Source organism: Barbus barbus (assembly GCF_936440315.1).
Source record: "Barbus barbus genome assembly, chromosome: 22".
Taxonomy (NCBI): domain Eukaryota; kingdom Metazoa; phylum Chordata; class Actinopteri; order Cypriniformes; family Cyprinidae; genus Barbus; species Barbus barbus.
The window spans coordinates 19,187,249-19,205,599 of record NC_136750.1 but is presented as its reverse complement, the minus strand read 5'-3'; the positions used below and the strand labels follow the sequence as shown (position 1 = coordinate 19,205,599).

Here is an 18,351-nt window from a genome sequence, read left to right as displayed (position 1 = left end):
ACTTGTCTTCCTGCAGGAGGGCATGACGATTGCTAACACATCTAATCCTGGCCAGGGTGTACCTTCTGAGGAACCCAACCCAGAATACAACCAGGGGTAAGGAGGTTCCTTACACACATGAACTTCATATACAATCACAAATAAACAGAACGATTTCACTGAAACCTAGAAATCTGCTGTTCTTTTAAAGACTCACTAGTTTCCGCTGGATTGTACCATCAAATGGAGCCATCACTCTACGGATCAGGTTTTACTCTTCTGTTCTTGGAAATTTTGATCAGACTTTCAGCTTTGAGGTGAGGGGGACTAAGCGATGTTATCAGCTATACTGCAGAGGAAGTTGTGCTTACCCAACTATAAGCAGAGACCCTAAGTGAGTAACATTTCAGTAGGGAAATATACAGTGGTTATCCTTGTCCTTGTACACGTACTACATAGTGTCTGTGTGTTTATGTAATAGGATTGTGTTTGCACACTGCAAAAAGAGCTTGCAGCCTGAGAGTGGACTTCAAAAGACTTACATTATCCAGTCAGATCTGTATGAGTTTGGGCCTCTGCTGTGTGGAAAGACCAGGGACAGGTGCTGGCATGTTGTTTTCTGTGCTAAATGAACTCTTTTGTCATTATTGAGTGCCTTGACAGTACTTTTCTATTGAAGTTATTCTATATTAAATTAGTTTGTACATTAGGTCTTTAGTAATATTAATAATGTTATCCTGACCCAGGTATAAAGAAGCAAAATATCCTGAGAACATGGATAAGTTTGTAATTCACAATACTTCTAAAATGGAGGCAGAGATCCATTTTTGCTTTCAACATGACACCAAGGCCACCACTTTCCTTCTTGACCCTGCAAATATGACATTGGAATCCAATGAGCGAAAGGTATGCAAATTTATATTTCTTGTTTTTTGCAGAATGTAATTTTAGGATTAATTGAGCTGGAAGCCATTTTTTAAATATGTAAAATGTGATTTGAATCACATTTTATACAAAATCTGTATTTGCTCCAAACAATCTAACAAGCCATTTCTAAAGTTTGTTAACCACCTTTGTGGTTAACCATGATGTGGCTTATGAAAAACAACTGGTTGAAATGTTGCAATAATTTTTTTTGGAGTTTTAATTTCAGTGTGTGTTTGGACGTATTCCTTCTTTTTCTTGTGTTTTGAAACCTTTCTTTTTTAGCCACCTTTGTACCATCTCCAGCCTCAGTCTCATTAAACTCAGTTTAACACCAAAAGGCATTTACTCAAACTCTCTTGTCATTAATGTTTGATATCCTCCTGACAGCTACTGATGGTGTGGGCATACCCAAATACCCCCAAACATATAGAGGACAGCTTGGTGTGCTGCATCAAGGGGAACCCAGAGCCTGTTGTCTTCTGCCTCTCCTGTATAGGAGTCAGGCCTGAACTGGAGCTGGACCGCAAGCTGCTCCAGTTTGACAAAACTCCACCATACAGGTCTACTACATTCACTTCAACATATACAGATTTTTTGTTAAAGCTGCAGTCCTTAAGTTTTGCCTCTTTGTTGCCATCTCTGTTTGAAAACCTGGAATTGCAATCTGCTTGCGAAATTATCTTGCTTGTGTGGGATGTGCTCCGGCACGGCTCCAGCGCGGATGAATCTAAAGTTTTGAGGTGAATGTGTAGCTGTCAGTCACCGCACCGGTGTGGATATTTACTGTACTTCGCAATCACAGATTCTAGCCTACGTCTTGGAATATATGACACAAATAAGAATTTTCACCGTATATTGCCATCTGAACAAGTAAGTAACAAGTCTGCCACGTTTGTTCTGATCAACTGAGGAAAAAAGCATTACAATAAATCACGCCACCAATGGTCATTAAATCTAACGATCGGTTAGCTCATATCATATCAAACCGTGCAAATTATTATTATTGTTATACTTTTTAAATTCTCAAATTATTAATGTTAACAACATCAGCATTGCGTGACTATGAGTGTAGTGTGTTAACCCAAAAAGCTAATTATGCTCCCTTCGAACTGGTTTTCTTTAAAATACAAATCTTGTGTAATCCCAGGCTATCTGTAATCAGAAGTGCATTTAAAACTGGAATATAATTTAATTTTATGTGTTTCATAAACACATAATCCTTTCTAGATTATAATCCACCATCAAAATGATACATTTAATTATTCTAGATGCTGTGAGAAAAGGCTAAATGATCCGCCACCTGCAGGATCCTCACATGTGATAGCCTAGTTGCTGGGACAACTTCTTTATGTTTACAGACGTGACGTAATGATGCAGCAGCATGCTCGAATTTCCTGCGAAAACCTATCTGTAGCACTCAAATTAGAAAACATTATTATAAGATAACCGTTGTGAATCGGGCTAAAGTAAGGCGATAGTTTTGAACACTGGCTTTCTCAAATATTGATTTCGGATCATTTTTAACCAAAAGAAGTTACGGACTGCAGCTTTTATGATTATAATTAATCATATATATTACGGGTGAAAAAATCCTTTTCATAATTTTTTTTGTATTTTTTCTGCAGAAAAGAAACCCAGAGTTTATGTCTGCGCAATAACACCCTTATGCCAGCTGCTTGGAGGCTGAGGGGCCTGGAGATTCTTGGGGATGAATTCAGCGTGTCTCAGAACAAAGGCATCATAATGCCTCATTCTGACTTCAGGCTGCACATGTATTTTATAGCCAAGAACCCTGTCAAACTGAAGAGGGCCATTTGTTTAGAGGTACTGCACAATGAAAAACAACCTTTTTGTAATTGAATCATTAGCAGTGTTTACAAATGTGAAGATTTTTAATGCAGCTAAAGAGTAAATGCAATTGTAATTCATGTACATGTACTGGTGTGCATTAGTTTGTCTGCATGTGTCTGATTAGACATGTATGTTTACCAGGTGTCAGATGTGGAGAACATTCTTTGCATCGTTCAGCATTCAGAGAACATTCAGATTATTGCAGAGGCCTATGATATTGCAGTGGACATAACCATTCCAGATGGTACTGAAAACAGCTCATTGGCTCATCACACCATCACATCATTTTTTCAGCTAAAAATAAGCTGTTAAATAGACAGTTCACCCTAAAATTTAAATTCTGTTATCATTTACTCACCCTAATTTTGTTCCAAACCTGTATGACTTTCTTTCTTTTGTGTAACACAATGACCAATACAAATTCCCTTTATTCATTTGATGCTGCTTTTTCATTTGTTGTAGATTCTGATGGTTCAGTAGACTTTGGAACAATCAAAGTATCAGAAGAGGTCAAGCGGTCTATTAAGTTGGAAAACAAAGGCAAATATGACATAGCCTTTAAGTAAGCTACTATATAGATATTTATAGATAGATATCATAGATATCATCTGTCTGTCATATCATTTTAATGAAAAGAAAAACTTTCTTCTCCCTCCTTTTGTTAATAATTTTCACTTACAGATTTACCCTAGTGGCCACAGAGCCAGGAATGCCAGATCTGAACTCAGTGTTCTCCATCACTCCTCAGAAAGGCTCATTACGCCCCAACAATAAGCCCAGTACTGTCCAGATTATTTATCACCACAACCAGGAGATGTCCATCAGAGATAGCCCAATACTTTGCTGTCAGGTCTTTTAATCTTACCACTTAATAGATTCTTTATCATACAGTATTTTTTTATTTTAGTTCTGCTGTCGTCAGAGATGAAAAATAAAGAGTTGTGTTGTATTTTCCACAGGTTATTGAGCCCAGTTTAGATGGAGGCGAGACCATTAACACTATACCAATCAAAGTGTCGGTCCAGGCACTTTTCTCCAAATACAGTGTCCATCCCTCTAATGATATTAACTTTGGCCCACTGGTGTATGGCTCTCGCAAGAAACAGACTATCATTGTGGAGAACAGAGGCAGCTTTGAGATGCGTTTCACCATTAGGATGTGTAAAAATGCCCCAGTTCCTGCACAGAAGAGAGGGTATGACTATTGTAAAAAAAAAAAGTTATATATTGTAAAAAATAAATAAATAATAAAAAGAATAAAAAGAAAAACATAATAAAACACAATCTTGGGACAACTTTAATGAACTTTTTTGATCCACTTCAAATATTGACTAATTAAATTAAATATTTTTTAAGCTTGGGAAGTAAGAAGCCATCAAAAGACAGTTATACTACAAAACCACCCAGTGCCAGTGAATTACGACACACTGTGCAGAATGAGACTGGTATATCAACACAGGTAAGAAAAGTATTTATTTATTTACAGTTCTTCAAAGAGTAACAATCTAACATGTAATATATTATAAATAATTTGGATATGTTGTTTTTACAGATACATTTGATATGTGGTATTTTTTCATTGTCTCCGTGCTTTGGGGTTCTGGCACCTGGAGTCCAACAAGTGGTTACTGTGGATTGCAAGGCAGAGCATGTAGGTAGTTGGGAGGAATGTCTAGCTATAGACATCACTGACAGAGACCCCTCTGACAACCCTGACGGGATTCCATACAAGCTAATAGCAGAAGTTTGTATGCCAGGTTTGTGACTATGAATGATTCTATATAGTGTTCTGTGAAGTACGTTCTCTTATTATGTACTTTTTTGTTCATTCTTTGATGGTTCATAAGAGTTGAGTGTTTTGATGACTGCCTAATGGCATAAATTGTCCTCTTCATTGAAGAGAGGCACCAATTTTATGTAACTTATTTAACTTAAATTTATACAATATAGGGAAAGGGGGAAAGGGAAGTGGTGTGTGGCCAAGTAAGGTGACCCATACTCGGAAGTTGTGCTCTGCATTTAACCCATCCAAGTGTACACACAGTAGTGAACATACACCCGGAGCAGTGGGCAGCCAATGCTCTATCCATTAGGCCACGGCTGCCCAATCATATATCATGATTGTGTAAGGGTTCTTATTCTGGTCTTGAAATGCTAAAAGAATTGTATATATTTTTTGCTTTATATTAGCCACCCATTATTTTTATTACATTGAACTCTACCCACCATTATCCACCTTTTAGTGCATGCCTCTGGGTTTAGTGGGCCCTGTGGTGTGGGTGCACTCCAGGACTCAGTAGGTTCTCTGGTGCAGCTCCACCTCTAGGCTCAGTGGGCCCCATGGTGTAGCTCTGCCTCTGGGCTCATGATGTGTTTAATCAATGACTTGCTGCTTAAAAATAAAGTTAACTAAACTAGTATGAATTATAGTGTAAAATTTATCACTCTGTCACTGTATTGTTTACAGGAATAGCGAGTACAGACATTGCTTCTATCTTTGAGGAGCACCGTATCTGTAAGAACAGTAGCATGCTGCACTGTGAGCAATACCGGGACAGTATGGGCATCTATGTACAGGACGAGAACAAGTTTGTCTTTAACAATGTACTGGTGGGTCAGTCAGCCAAAGCCCAGTTCCGGCTGACCAATCCAGGAAAAGTGTCCTGTGAACTCAGCCTGGTGATCAAAACAGTCAAGGTGTGTTTTGTGTGAACTGGTTCTGCCACTATTGAAGTTATTCTGCTGAATATGTAAGAATTTTATAGCAGTTTTATGTTTTGAAATATTGTAACTGTTAATTGTTGTTTAACTATCTCTTTGCTTAACATTTCTGTTAACCTTTTTTTTTGTAATTTAAGACATCAACATACAATGCAGAAGTTTTTGAGGTGACCCCTACAAAGATGTGTATCCCCAGCCACTGTCATGCTTTTGCCACCATCACCTTTTCTCCTTTGACTATGCACACATATCATGCAGTGTTTGAGGCACTTCTAAAAGGGACCGCAATGTAACTGCTTTCAATACAGGTTTGAACTGTTTAGATGGTTGTTTATAGTTTGTTGAGGCTTTACTCGTTCTGTTTTGTAACACAGTCACGCTTCTGCCACCAAACCCAAAGCTCTGGTGTTTGATCTAATGGGTGAAGGCAATTTGCCCTGCATCACTGTTCTGAGACCTATTCAGAGGACTAATCGAGGTCAGCCAGTGCTGCAGTTTAAGCGCTTATTGGTGGGACGAAGGCAGAGTCTTCCATTAGTGATCAAGAACAATGGCAATGTGCCTGCACAAGTAAGATCAATATTAGTTTTCAGCTAAATGTCTATTTCTCTGACTTTAATTTTTATTGTAATAATCCATTCTTTCCTTGTATTTGCAGGTTAGCATTGTACTACAGTGTCACCTGGACGTTTTCATGCTAAAAGCTGCTCCTGGCACTGTTTGCAGACTGGCCTCCTCACAAATAGAAAGCAATCCCAGAGAAGGCAAGCCATAAACACAAATGAAGAGTCTGCATAGACATTCATTTCTCCAAAACGCTGTTATGATTTGCTTGTCAAATGAGCTATGAAACCAATAACACAAACAGCAGCAGATTGTTTTGGACCTTGTTTCATCAGATTGGGTGTCATTGTTTATTGGTTATAGAGATCATTTAGAGCTGGTTTTATCACAAAATGCAATGATCAGTACCTTGATGTCAAGCGGTCGTGTTTGACCAAAGAATGTAGCCATTGACCAATCAGAATCATATATTCTAGAGAGTCGTATAATAAACTATATGAATATTTAAAAATTTTATAAAGTCATTTCAAGCTTTGTGATTATTACTTTTTTACAGAGTGCTGTAGTGTATGAGAAGGAACAAAGTGTTATTTCTTCTATGACTTGTGTATAAATTTAACTTGAGGCTGGCAACCATAAGCAGTAAATTGAAATAAAGAGAACAGTAGCATGAGATATGCAATAGAAACATATTGAAATCAAATGTATGTGACATAACTGCATTTTTGATTCTCTTCAGAGACACAACTAGTACATGTAGCCTCTCTGATCCTCATGGCTGGACAACAAGCAGAATTCCAGGTTGGGTTTCATCCAAAGGTGGCTCAGAAGTTTGAGGCCTGCTTGAAGTTAATGGTAAAGGATAACCAGTATGATCAGACAGTGGTGCAGCTTGTGGGTGAGGGTTACCATGACATCATCATCCTGGACAACATTGGCAGCAAAGTTCAGAGGGACAGTATTGAAAGTAAGTAATGCATAGGACATGCAGTTATTAATGTGCTTTTTGCTAACTCTTAGAAAATGTGAATATTTCAGACATTCAAAAGCATGATGATTGAATAAAAATAATACCATTTATTTAATGGATATTTTTGGTTTCAGTACCCACTGTTGGTAATAATGTTAATTATCCCTTCTGAATGCTTTATCTCAGGTCTGTCTGACCTTCTGGATTTTGGAGACTGTCACTTGGGCCGCACTTATCAAGAAACTTTCACCATGACAAACCCAAGCAGCTCCAAGGTGCTGCGCTTTGAATGGCTTCCCAGTGGCCCACAGCTGAGCTTTTCCCCACAAGTTGGTCACCTGCATGCTGATTGCTCCAAAGTTGTGACAGTGAATTTCTGCTCAGAGGAGCCCATTGAGCTGAACGCACAAACAATAAAATGTAAACTCAGCAGTATTACTTTTCAGCAGCCTGTAGACCAGGTCCCAGACTGGGATGAGTGTCATAGGACTGTTAAATGGATGGATGTAGACAAGTTGTCCCAACAACCAACCAAACGGAAGGTGAGTTTCATAGAATCAGTGATAGAGATGACAGTAGTACAAATTAGAATAATGCAAATCCTGTGGTGCATCTTTTAATATAAAAGATTGCACATTCGATCTGTTTACTGTGGGTACTCCATTAACTTTATTTTTTTTTAGGTTAAAATAAGATATAAAGTCACATTGTGAGATAAAAAGTCACAGGAAAAAAAGCTGTAATCGTTAGATATGAAGTAGGCAATTGTTAGATATGTAGTAGGAATTGGGAAATATGATGTGGCAGTTATTAAATATGAATTCACAATTGCAAAATACTCTATGAAGTTGCAACTGAGAAATATCCTGTGAAGTGGTAGGTATTAAATATAAAGTTGCAATTACTACAAAATAAAGTCATAATTACTAGAAAAGTTAAAATGACCCTGTTTTTTACGATGAGATGGAAACAGATAAATGTTTAGATATTAAAGGTGTTATAATCTTGTCACTGTGATTAGGTAGTAGCGACAGACCCGGAGCCTCCTCACTCTGTGGTGGAGAACTCCTCAAGAGAGATGGAGCTGATAGTTAGTGCCACATGCGATTACGCCAGATACCAGTGTGATACTGGACCCATCCGTTTCAAAGACACAATGCTGTACCAGACCAGAGTCTTTCAGTAAGTTTAAATGCACTCGTACAATTTTGCTTAGAAATTAATTTTGCACGTTGAATTTTTGGATTTTCATAAGTGATGTTTTAGTTTTAGTTTAGTTTAGTTTATTTGCAAAAAGGTAAAATAGATACAATAAAAACAACAACAAAAAATACAATCCATATACTGTGTAGGGAGAGGCAGAAAGGGCTTATTTGGGTTTTCTGCCTCTCCCTGCACAGTATATGGATTTTTTTTTGTGTGTGTTTTTATTGTATCTACACTAAACAAAATTATAAATGCAACACTTTTGTTTTTGCCCCCATTTTTCATGAGCTGAACTCAAAGATCTAAGACTTTTTCTATGTACACAAAAGGCCTATTTCTCTCAAATATTGTTCACAAATCTGTCTAAATCTGTGTTAGTGAGCACTTCTACTTTGCAGAGATAATCCATCCACCTCACAGGTGTGGCATATCAAGATGCTGATTAGACAGCATGATTATTGCACAGGTGTGCCTTAGGCTGGCCACAATAAAAGGCCAGGGGTGGATGGATTATCTCGGCAAAGGAGAAGTGCTCACTAACACAGATTTAGACAGATTTGTGAACAATATTTGAGAGAAATAGGCCTTTTGTGTACATAAAAAAAAAAGGTCTTAGATCTTTGAGTTCAGCTCATGAAAAATGGGGGCAAAAACAAAAGTGTTGCGTTTATAATTTTGTTCAGTGTATTTGTTATGTTATGTTTTTTTAGCCTCCAGATGGAGAACAAAGGCAGTGTTAAGCTGGAGTATTCCTGGCAGGTTCTGATGGAGACATATGGAAAGACTGCATGCTTTGAACATGGAGGTAAACCTTCAGCCTTAACACGTTTGTGGTCTGATGTACCACAGAAGTATGTTTTTAATACTGATTTTCATTAGATGCAAGTAATCAAAACATTTTTATTAATGTAATCAATATATCTGATGGATCAGGTAGAACTTCCCGCTCAGCTCAAGGGAGTAGGACACCAGAAAGACCAGCGAGCTCTCTGCTGAGTGTGTCCTCTCTACTGCTAGGAGATCCAGAGCTTCCTCCCTTCAACGTTGAACCTGACGTAGGGTTTATCAGCCCAGGAGCGAGTCAAACTTTCCACATCCGGTTCTCCCCTCTGGAAGTGGCTGAGTTTAAGGCCAGTTTGATCTGCAGGTCAGACTCTCAGAGGTGAAATTATTTGCTGATTATGACTTTTTGCCCAGTTCTAAACTTAAAATTTTTAATTTGTAGCATCGCTAATCTGAAGGATCAGCAGAGTCCAGTGATCACCGTAAGTGGTCGCAGTTTGCTGCCATACTGTCATTTCCACCTAAAGGATTCAGACTACCTTACTGGAAACAGGCGGAACCCTGAGCCCCACAGTCCCCTCACTGTGGACCCCAACACCAGGGTTATAGAGTTCACCTCAGTTGGTATTGGCACGTCTGTCCGCAGGTAAAACATTTAATTGGATGGTTCTGACTTTGATTGTAGTCACGTTGTTTATATTACAAACAAATATAATATGCATATATACATTTACATTTAGCTGACGCTTTTATCCAAAGCGACTTACAATTGCTATATATGTCAGAGGTCGCACGCCTCTGGAGCAACTAGGGGTTAAGTGTCTTTCTCAGGGACACATTGGTGTCTCACAGTGGATTCGAACCCGGGTCTCTCACACCAAAGGCATGTGTCTTATCCACTGCGCCATCACCACCTAATATACATATATATACAATATATATGTATATTTCTATATACTATACTATATTATATACACTTAAATTATACATACTTATAAATATATTATACATATTCTGTAGTGTGCATGTATTTGATCATACTTATAAGTATACTGTAATATTGTAAAATGCTATTCAAAATTTTGTGTTTTAATATATTTTCAAATGTCATTCATTCATGTGGTGACAAAGCTGAAATTTCAGCAGCCATTTCTCCAGTCTACAGTGTCACATGATCCTAACAGTATATATTGTGTGTACTATATATAAACAGGATACTGACAGACTTGTTCCAGATTTCAAAGATGGGTGATTTATCATTGCATAACACAAATAATGAATGCATTATTTTCTCTCAGGGAATTTGGTGTTATTAATCCCACAAACAAGCCATATTCTTTCATCTGGAGATGTGAGGACTTGGGCAAATCTTCTTTCAGCTGCCTTACACCAAACAAGTCCATTCAGCCGGGGAAAGAAGTGAAGGTGTTTTGTTTGAGATTTTAACAAAGCATGCTGCAAATATTCTGCTTTTCAGACATGAATCAATATTAAAATTTAATCTGTTTTCAGGTCTCATTTGAGTACCAGGTTCTCAACCTAGATTTAGTGGAATCCTTCTGGACCTTCTTAATCCCTGAGCACAACTTGTCTTTGCCCTTTCTGCTGGTGGGCACAGCTAATGAGCCTGTTGTCTATATTGATCGAACCCACCTCAATCTAGGCAGTTTGCTACTAGGTGAGGTTTCAATAAAATGCGCAATTCTACCATGTGACCATGTTCACCCAAAAATAAACTTTTTTGTCATCATTTACTCACCCTTATGCTGTTCCAAACCTTGAATTGGTTTCATTCTTCTGTGGAACACAACAGAAGTTATTTTAATGAGTGTCTGCTGTTTTTGTCTATACAGTGAACAACATAGGATCCTATTGAGTTTCAGTGTATAGACAAAAGGCACTGAGACTTTACACCAATTATGACAGCTAGGACTGAAATGTGAAGAACTGGTTCAGTGGTTTACTGAATTGACAATTCTAATTTTATTATGATGTTATTGGTAACGTATGCCAGTCTTTTCAGCAGGAGTGTCCATGTGCTTTTGTTTGCAGGTTTTGAAGCTCATCAGACTGTGTTTGTGGTGAACAGAGAAGATCAACCATTCCATTTTATGGTCCAAGAGTCTTCGTGCCACTCTGAGGGCTACCAGGACAGCTTGGTGCTAGAACCTATGGAGGGAACAGTTCCACTTAAAGATAAGTATGTTATTTCACTCATATAAGGTCTAAGACATAGCACTCATATCCTCTTTGAGTAAAAAAAAAAAGATCTTGAATTTGAACACTGATCTTGTTCTTAACACCTGCCTCTGACAGGATCCCATTGGTTATACGGATCACTCCCACTCGGGAGGGAGATGTGGCTTTTAATCTAGTACTGACAGTGCGGAGGAAGCTCCAGCCGCTGACCATGAACGTGAAGGGAGAGTGTTACAGCATGAATGCTCATGTGCGATATGAGAGCCCAGAGGGATCCATCACAGAGCTCTCATCAAACCAGATCCATCCTGTGGACTTCAAACAGGTAAAAATTTATGTGAAGTTATTTATGCACCCTTGGTTAGTGTGCATGCCAGTATGTTGTGTGAGAGATTTGTCTTTGGCAGAGTTCCAGCACAAAACGTTTAGATCAAGCTTTCTGCCACTTCCTGTTATCTCTTTCCTAAATAGGTGGAGCTAAACGATAAATCCACATGTACATTTGTGGTCTCTAATCCTGGGAAATTCAGTTTAGATGTTGAGTATGACCTGTCTGGGCCGGCAGCGCTGCAGCCCCATCTGCAGGTGGAACCTAAATTGGACACATTGGCTGTAGGTGGACAGAGTTCCTGCATCTTGACCTTTTGCCCTCAGCGGAAATGTGTGCTCAAAGATCTGACTTTTTCTGTTAAGGTAGACCCTGTCCCTTATTTAATGTCCTTTTTATTCTTCTTATTGAACAAAATATTATTTACATCCTTTTTTTTTATGCATTAAATTTCTTTCTTCCACTGTTTGTAGGTAAAGAATGGGCCAATATTCTGTTGTGCACTAAAGGGCTCAGCTGTGGCTCCAGATCTGGAATTTTCTTTTGTAAAGCACAACTTTGGAAGGCATTTCATATATTGTGTTGGTATGGTACCTGTTACACACACACTGGTGATTAGCAACAGAAGCAGCAGAGGAATCAGGTAAAAACATTTTTAGAAAACTGATTAGATTTGCATTTTAAAGTGTGTAAATCACTTATGGTTTGTTTTTTTTAAATACTATGGTATTTATTCAGTGTAGACTGCTTGTTCGCCAACACACCTGTCGTGGAGGTCAGCTTCACCCCACAAGTCCTTTCTCCTGGTGACTCTGTGGAGGTTCTCTTCTCATTCTACCCGCGCAAAGCAATTCGTTACCGCGAGAAGGTGGTTTTTGAGATGAACAAGTGTGCCAAACGAGTGGTGGAGATCCTGGGACAGGGTGTTGAGATGAAGGTGACAAAAAAATTTTGAGTTTTGAATAATTTTACATCCTTATGTAATAAGATATTCATCCTCCCCTGTTTTTGTCTAAGATTCATTTGGAGGACTCAGCTCATAAGGTGGTCAATTTTGGAGCTCTACAGACTGGCCAGCAAAGTCGGAAATTAATCCCTCTGGTGAACAACAGCCACGCTTCCCTGACTTTTAGTCTTCGCAGACATTCTGATAACCTTCTTCAGCACTCTATGGTAACACATGTTTTGAAAGAAGTCTCTTTTTCTCACCAAGGCTGTATTTATATGATTAAAAATGAAATAAAAACAGTAATATCATTACAATTTAGAACAACTGTTTCCTATTCGAATATATTTTAATATGTAATTTATTCCTGTGCTGGGCAAAGCTGAATTTTCAGCAGCCATTACTCAGTGTCACATGATTCTTCAGAAATCATTCTAATGTGCAGATTTGGTAATCAAGAAACATTTCTTATTATCAGTGTTGCATTTTTTTCATGATTTTTTTGAGAATTCAAAAGAACAGCATTTGTTTGAAATAGAAATTTGGACCTGAATGTACGTGAATAAATGCATACATTCCACTGCACTGCGTACATTACATAAAAAAATCATTGTGCTTTTACAGATCTTGTCAGTGCGTCCAGAAGGGGAGGTGACACTTAAAGAGAGGGGTGGCCGCTGTGTGGTGGAGCTTCTCTTTTCTCCTGAACAGCGCATGCCTCCTTTCACTGAGGAGCTGCAGCTGGAGTGTTTAGGTGCTCTTCGCCCCCTGCTGGTCATGAAGGGATGTTGTCAGGGAGTGAAGGTCAGACTGGACACAGACTACCTGCAGTTTGGAGCTGTGGTCCAGCGCTGCCAAGCCACCCGTCGCATTATAATGCAGAACACAGGAGACATTGGTGCGAGGTACACATCGTAAAACCTTAAAATTAAGTGACTGGTTACATTTAAAATGTGTGGCTGGTTGCGTAAATGAATGAATCTGAGTGACAATGCTGTTAAATGGACTCAGACAGAAATATGTATTTGTGTTTTGGCATCTTCAGCTTTTCCTTGTTCTCTTCAGATTCAAATGGGATGTAAAGCGTTTTGCTCCAGATTTCATCATTTTCCCTGCTGAGGGCTACATCACTCCAGGAATGGAAGTATCCCTTGAATTGACCTTTGCCCCTACCGAGCTGAGTCAAGATCTGCGCTATGATGATCTTTGCTGTACTATAGAGGGGGGCAAACCATTAAAACTCACCCTCACTGGCTCCTGCATTGTCCCTCCGGTTGCAACAGAGGTAAGTTGTTGCAAAGACAGAAGAAAACACAAGTCTGAATGTTACAGCGTGCCAGAATTTCCTTTAGTGAGTACTAAAACCTTGTATGTTTGCTAATATTAGATGTGCTGATGAAATGCTGAAGTTAAGAAGCAAGGCTAATTCATTTTCTTGCTTGCTTTCTCTGTTGTGTGAGCAGGTGGTGAATTTCGTGTGTCAGGTGCGCAGTCAGTGTACTCAGTCTCTGACTCTACCCAACCGAATTAACCAGCACTGGACTCTGAAATGTGTCATAGAGGGAGAGCACTGGAGCGGGCCACCCACTCTCCTCATTGAGCCCCTGCAGCAGAACACCTATGAGATTGCATACAAGCCACTGGTGATGACTGCAGATGGGGAAAGGCATGAGGTATGACACTCTTTCCACAAGATGAGGACTATTTCCAGTAATTATTTTTTAAACAATTGTTCAGTCAAAATAAGTGTGCAAATAGCCATTATAAATAAACTTAGTACAATAATATAAATTATTGTATAATAATATCAAAATGTTAGTACAATAATAAAAAAAAAACCTATATGCTATTTTCCACTGTTTATGGCACATCCCTTTGCTGTGGTGCAGGGCTCCGTTTTCTTCTCTTTTCCTGATGGCAGTGGAATACTTTACATATTGCATGGCACATCTGAGCCACCGAAGGCTGAAGGCACAATAACCGAAGAAATCAAATGCAAAAGCCACCACACACAGACAGTATCTGTCCACAACTGGCTGCCCAGACCTCAGAGGTACCTCATCTACAAAAAAACATATACATGCAAATGTAATAATCACAATAAAATATTTCACAATCATGAAATAGGCCATTTTTCTGAAACAAAACACAATTTTTCAGTCAATTAAAATGTATTGCAAAGATTTCAAAATCAACCGATAATGATGCTAGAATTCACTAAAAGAAATTATATTATTTGACGCAACGTAAAATGCACTATTATCCTGTTTAATAAACATTTTTTGTCATAATCTTGATTCATTACTCATAAACATATGCTTATTGCACATTAATCATGAATGGATATGCTTTGTAACAATCGTAAAATCTTTCATTGACACGAAGCCTCAGTTGCAAGTTATATTCTGCTTCTTAGTATATTTTATGTTTTATCATTCTGTGTTTTATATCCTGCTGTGTAGGTTCCGTGCTGTGATGGAGCTCATCAAACCAGATCGATCAGATGGCCTTGTTTCCCTGAAGGGCCTGGAATACATTGATGTGCCTGCACTGGATACGACGGATTACACACTCTCCTTCTTTACTTATAAAGAGGGCCAGTACAATGCTAAAGCAAGTGCTAATACAGACTACTTTGGTTATAAAACAAATTTATGGCCCCTAAAACATTATTTCTTACTTACACAGGTGACTTTCAAGAATGAGACAACGGGTGAGTACCTCCTCTATAATCTCAACTTCAAAGCAACGGCTCCAGGAGTGATCAGCACTATAGAAATGGCGACCCGGGTGAGGCAGATGACGTCAGGGTCCGTGGAGGTGGAGAACCCACTTCTTGTGGATGTGTCGTTCTCTGCAGAGTGCCAGAATGCAGACATCTGTGTTCCTCCACAGTTCCTTGTGCCTGCTCAGTCTAAGGTAGATGAACTTTCAAAAATACAGAGCTGTTGATAAATATTAGCATGAGCAAATTAGCATGAGACCGCAATCCCATATAGACACGGAAGGGAGTGGAGAGTTCTGTGGGTGATCTACTGGCTGATCAGCAGAACTGATCAGGTGCGGGAAATGTACTCAGGTGCAAAATGGGTTAAAACATGCTCCTTTGTGCATTAAATAATGGTGAAAATACCAGTAAAGTGACTACTGCAAACTTTAGTAAATCACATTGCATGATTTGTTTAAATACTCCCAAAAATGTTGTGTCTGAAATAAAAACTCCTACAAATGCATATGCAATAAGGTCAGCAACAGAATACTTTCAGAATGTCTTTTCATTGCTAATGTTTTGCTGCGTGTCAACAAAAGGGTTTGCACTGGTGCAAACTGTTAATAAATCTAGCTCTGAGCATCATTTATAGATAAAAAAAATTGTTTCCACAAAAGCTCAATATCTTTTTTTTTTCTGCTTGTCATGTGGGGTTCCATAGTGTTTTAAAGTGTTAGTCCACCCCAAAAATACAAATCTGTCATTATTTACTCAAGCTCATGTTCTTCTAAACATTTCTCTCTTTTGCTGAGCACAAAAGAAGGTATTTTGAAAAATGTTGATAACCAAACAGTTTTGGTTCCCATTTGACTTGCGTTATTTTTTGTCCATACAAAGTCAATGGGAACTGAAACTGTTTACTTAAAAATTAAAAGGAAATAAATTGTCTATCAATCCAAGGAAGAAGAAAAAAAAAAAGATTTTTCTGTGGTGACCCTGGTATTTAATGACTGTTTTTAAATAGTATTGTTTTTTATTGCTTAGGTTACATTGACATTTGAATATCAGCCTTTGTGTGAGGGAGAGTCCACAGCTCGGCTGGTGTTGTTCGCTACTGAACTCGGACACTTCTTTTATGAGCTTCAACTGAAGGCCCTGCCTGCACCCTTTGAGAAGCCTCTATATTTCATAGCACCACTTGGCAGCAAACACAGTGTCATGGCTAAGTTCACCAACTTTTCTCGTGTCAAGACCGAATATATCTGCAAGGTAGGAGCCCTATTTTCCCATTATTACCTAGCCGACTTTATCTTTGTGATAAAAGACAAAGAGAGAGTTCACCCAAATATCATTTATTCACCCTTATATCATTCCAAACCTGAATGAGTTTCTTCTTAACACAGAAAAGGTATTTATTTCATTTGTTTTTGTCTAAAACAACATTGAACCCCATTAATTTCACTGTATTGACAATTTCTTTTCTTTTTTTCAAATTATCCTATTTTTTCTCTTCACACAAAGAAATAAAGTTATGGTTTGGAATGACATTAGCAACTTAAATTCTAATGTCTTTGGTATAAACATTCCATTCAAATCTTGTTTCTAATTCAGACGGACAACCCAAACTTCACTGTGGAAAAGAATGTTAAAGCAGCAGCGGGGAACCAAACTGGCACAGATATCAGTGTGACGGTCCATTTCGAACCTTGCCAGGTGGGAGACATCCAAAGCCAGCTCACCATCTCCTCAGACTTTGGAGGGGAGTACGTCTTCCCTCTGTATGGCACCTGCACCCCACCTAAAGCTCAGGGTCCCCTCATCATCAGCTCAGGTTCCAGTGTCTCAATTTCCTTTAAAAATGTCTTTCAACAGGCCACCACTTTCTCCTTCCAGGTGGACAACCCTGCCTTCACTGTCAAGGGTGCTGAGACTATTTTACCTCAAAAAACGCAGCACATACAGGTTATATTTGATGGCTCTCCTACGGGCTCAAGAGGCTCATGTCATGGAAAGCTGACAATTTCTTGCCCACGTATGGAGGGCCATGGACAGGGAATCTTCTGGGTTTACTACTTGAAAGGTTACTGTCCAGAGCTTTCTTCAGATAAAAGAACATCATGAAGAAAGAACCATGATGTTCTTTGGATAAAATAATTCATGGTAGTGGTTAAAAATGGCTAAAAAATTTAATTGAATATTGTTTTTCGTTTTGTTTTTTTAAATACAGGAAAATTCTTGGGCAGTTAAGTTCTTAATTAATAATAAAAAAAAAGTTTTAATTTATTTTAGTCAGTCTTTCAGTTTTAGGAAATATGCTATTTTGAACAAAATACAAATTTATTGTAAATACTGAAAATGAACATAAAAAATAAACATTTCAGCAGCACTAGAGTTTGCAGTTTGAATTATACCAGTCAATTATCAAGTTAACTGCTATTGCCCCTGGGTGCTCTTTTTTAGTCCACCAGGAGGTGCACTTGTTGCTCCTACATCACCTTTAACATGTCCCATCTACTTGGGCATGATAGGAAGAATATTCCCTCTAGGTTCATGATTCAGATACAGATATTTGATTGTGTGTGTGTTGCCAGCATTGTTTGTTTCATACTCATTTGCAGTATGAATGTGTGTGAAATCTCATGCATTTATCTCTCAATTTCCCTGCCAAGCCTTCTTGCATGCTTTTTGCATTTTCAAGCCATATTCAAATCTCAAATAGACAAAGTGGGTGGGTGAATGAATGCATGAACAGGTTGATATTAGATGTTACTCTTGTTGTTATTGTTAATTAAAACTATTGAAAAAAATGTGTTAATTAAAATATATGAGCTTTCTTTCAATTATTTTGTTTTATTCTACCTGCTTTATATACAGTATAGTATTATAAATTTAAAATATATTTTATACATTTATTTTTATATTTATAGTCACCTAAGCAATATATATAAATGTATAAAAATATTAGCTTGGAGCTTTAAGTGTACAGAGTGACAGTCTGTCTGTGTATCCAACCTCAGATGCACAGGAACCAGAATAACCGTTCAGTAGTTTCATTTTACCCCCTGCTCATTCCATGATATACCACTGAGTTTGTTTACGTGCTGAAAAGAGAGGCCTGTCACTGCTACGCACAAACTGGCTGCAAGGGGAGTTGATCTGAGCATGTC

The 18,351-nt window shown here is 38.3% G+C and overlaps 1 protein-coding gene across 1 annotated transcript in view; it reads left to right on the top strand.

Moving 5' to 3' along the window:
- Positions 1 to 18,021, top strand: part of hydin (HYDIN axonemal central pair apparatus protein) — a 68,591-nt gene extending 50,570 nt beyond the window's left edge. Inside the window, exons 44-81 of the mRNA XM_079447096.1 lie at positions 17 to 96; positions 191 to 373; positions 461 to 580; positions 726 to 885; positions 1,294 to 1,466; positions 2,532 to 2,730; positions 2,899 to 3,001; positions 3,220 to 3,319; positions 3,439 to 3,607; positions 3,717 to 3,952; positions 4,114 to 4,216; positions 4,310 to 4,514; positions 5,225 to 5,463; positions 5,616 to 5,767; positions 5,853 to 6,048; positions 6,137 to 6,242; positions 6,782 to 7,009; positions 7,199 to 7,554; positions 8,034 to 8,194; positions 8,929 to 9,023; positions 9,152 to 9,365; positions 9,444 to 9,647; positions 10,300 to 10,426; positions 10,514 to 10,679; positions 11,054 to 11,201; positions 11,318 to 11,525; positions 11,672 to 11,893; positions 12,002 to 12,171; positions 12,267 to 12,465; positions 12,546 to 12,701; positions 13,099 to 13,379; positions 13,540 to 13,759; positions 13,938 to 14,147; positions 14,364 to 14,527; positions 14,937 to 15,087; positions 15,163 to 15,393; positions 16,229 to 16,453; positions 16,796 to 18,021. Coding sequence (XP_079303222.1) covers positions 17 to 96; positions 191 to 373; positions 461 to 580; positions 726 to 885; positions 1,294 to 1,466; positions 2,532 to 2,730; positions 2,899 to 3,001; positions 3,220 to 3,319; positions 3,439 to 3,607; positions 3,717 to 3,952; positions 4,114 to 4,216; positions 4,310 to 4,514; positions 5,225 to 5,463; positions 5,616 to 5,767; positions 5,853 to 6,048; positions 6,137 to 6,242; positions 6,782 to 7,009; positions 7,199 to 7,554; positions 8,034 to 8,194; positions 8,929 to 9,023; positions 9,152 to 9,365; positions 9,444 to 9,647; positions 10,300 to 10,426; positions 10,514 to 10,679; positions 11,054 to 11,201; positions 11,318 to 11,525; positions 11,672 to 11,893; positions 12,002 to 12,171; positions 12,267 to 12,465; positions 12,546 to 12,701; positions 13,099 to 13,379; positions 13,540 to 13,759; positions 13,938 to 14,147; positions 14,364 to 14,527; positions 14,937 to 15,087; positions 15,163 to 15,393; positions 16,229 to 16,453; positions 16,796 to 17,305 — 7,170 coding nt within the window. The 3' untranslated portion in view covers positions 17,306 to 18,021. The remainder of the gene's footprint in view (positions 1 to 16; positions 97 to 190; positions 374 to 460; positions 581 to 725; positions 886 to 1,293; positions 1,467 to 2,531; positions 2,731 to 2,898; positions 3,002 to 3,219; positions 3,320 to 3,438; positions 3,608 to 3,716; positions 3,953 to 4,113; positions 4,217 to 4,309; positions 4,515 to 5,224; positions 5,464 to 5,615; positions 5,768 to 5,852; positions 6,049 to 6,136; positions 6,243 to 6,781; positions 7,010 to 7,198; positions 7,555 to 8,033; positions 8,195 to 8,928; positions 9,024 to 9,151; positions 9,366 to 9,443; positions 9,648 to 10,299; positions 10,427 to 10,513; positions 10,680 to 11,053; positions 11,202 to 11,317; positions 11,526 to 11,671; positions 11,894 to 12,001; positions 12,172 to 12,266; positions 12,466 to 12,545; positions 12,702 to 13,098; positions 13,380 to 13,539; positions 13,760 to 13,937; positions 14,148 to 14,363; positions 14,528 to 14,936; positions 15,088 to 15,162; positions 15,394 to 16,228; positions 16,454 to 16,795) is intronic.
- Positions 18,022 to 18,351: the final 330 nt, after the last annotated feature.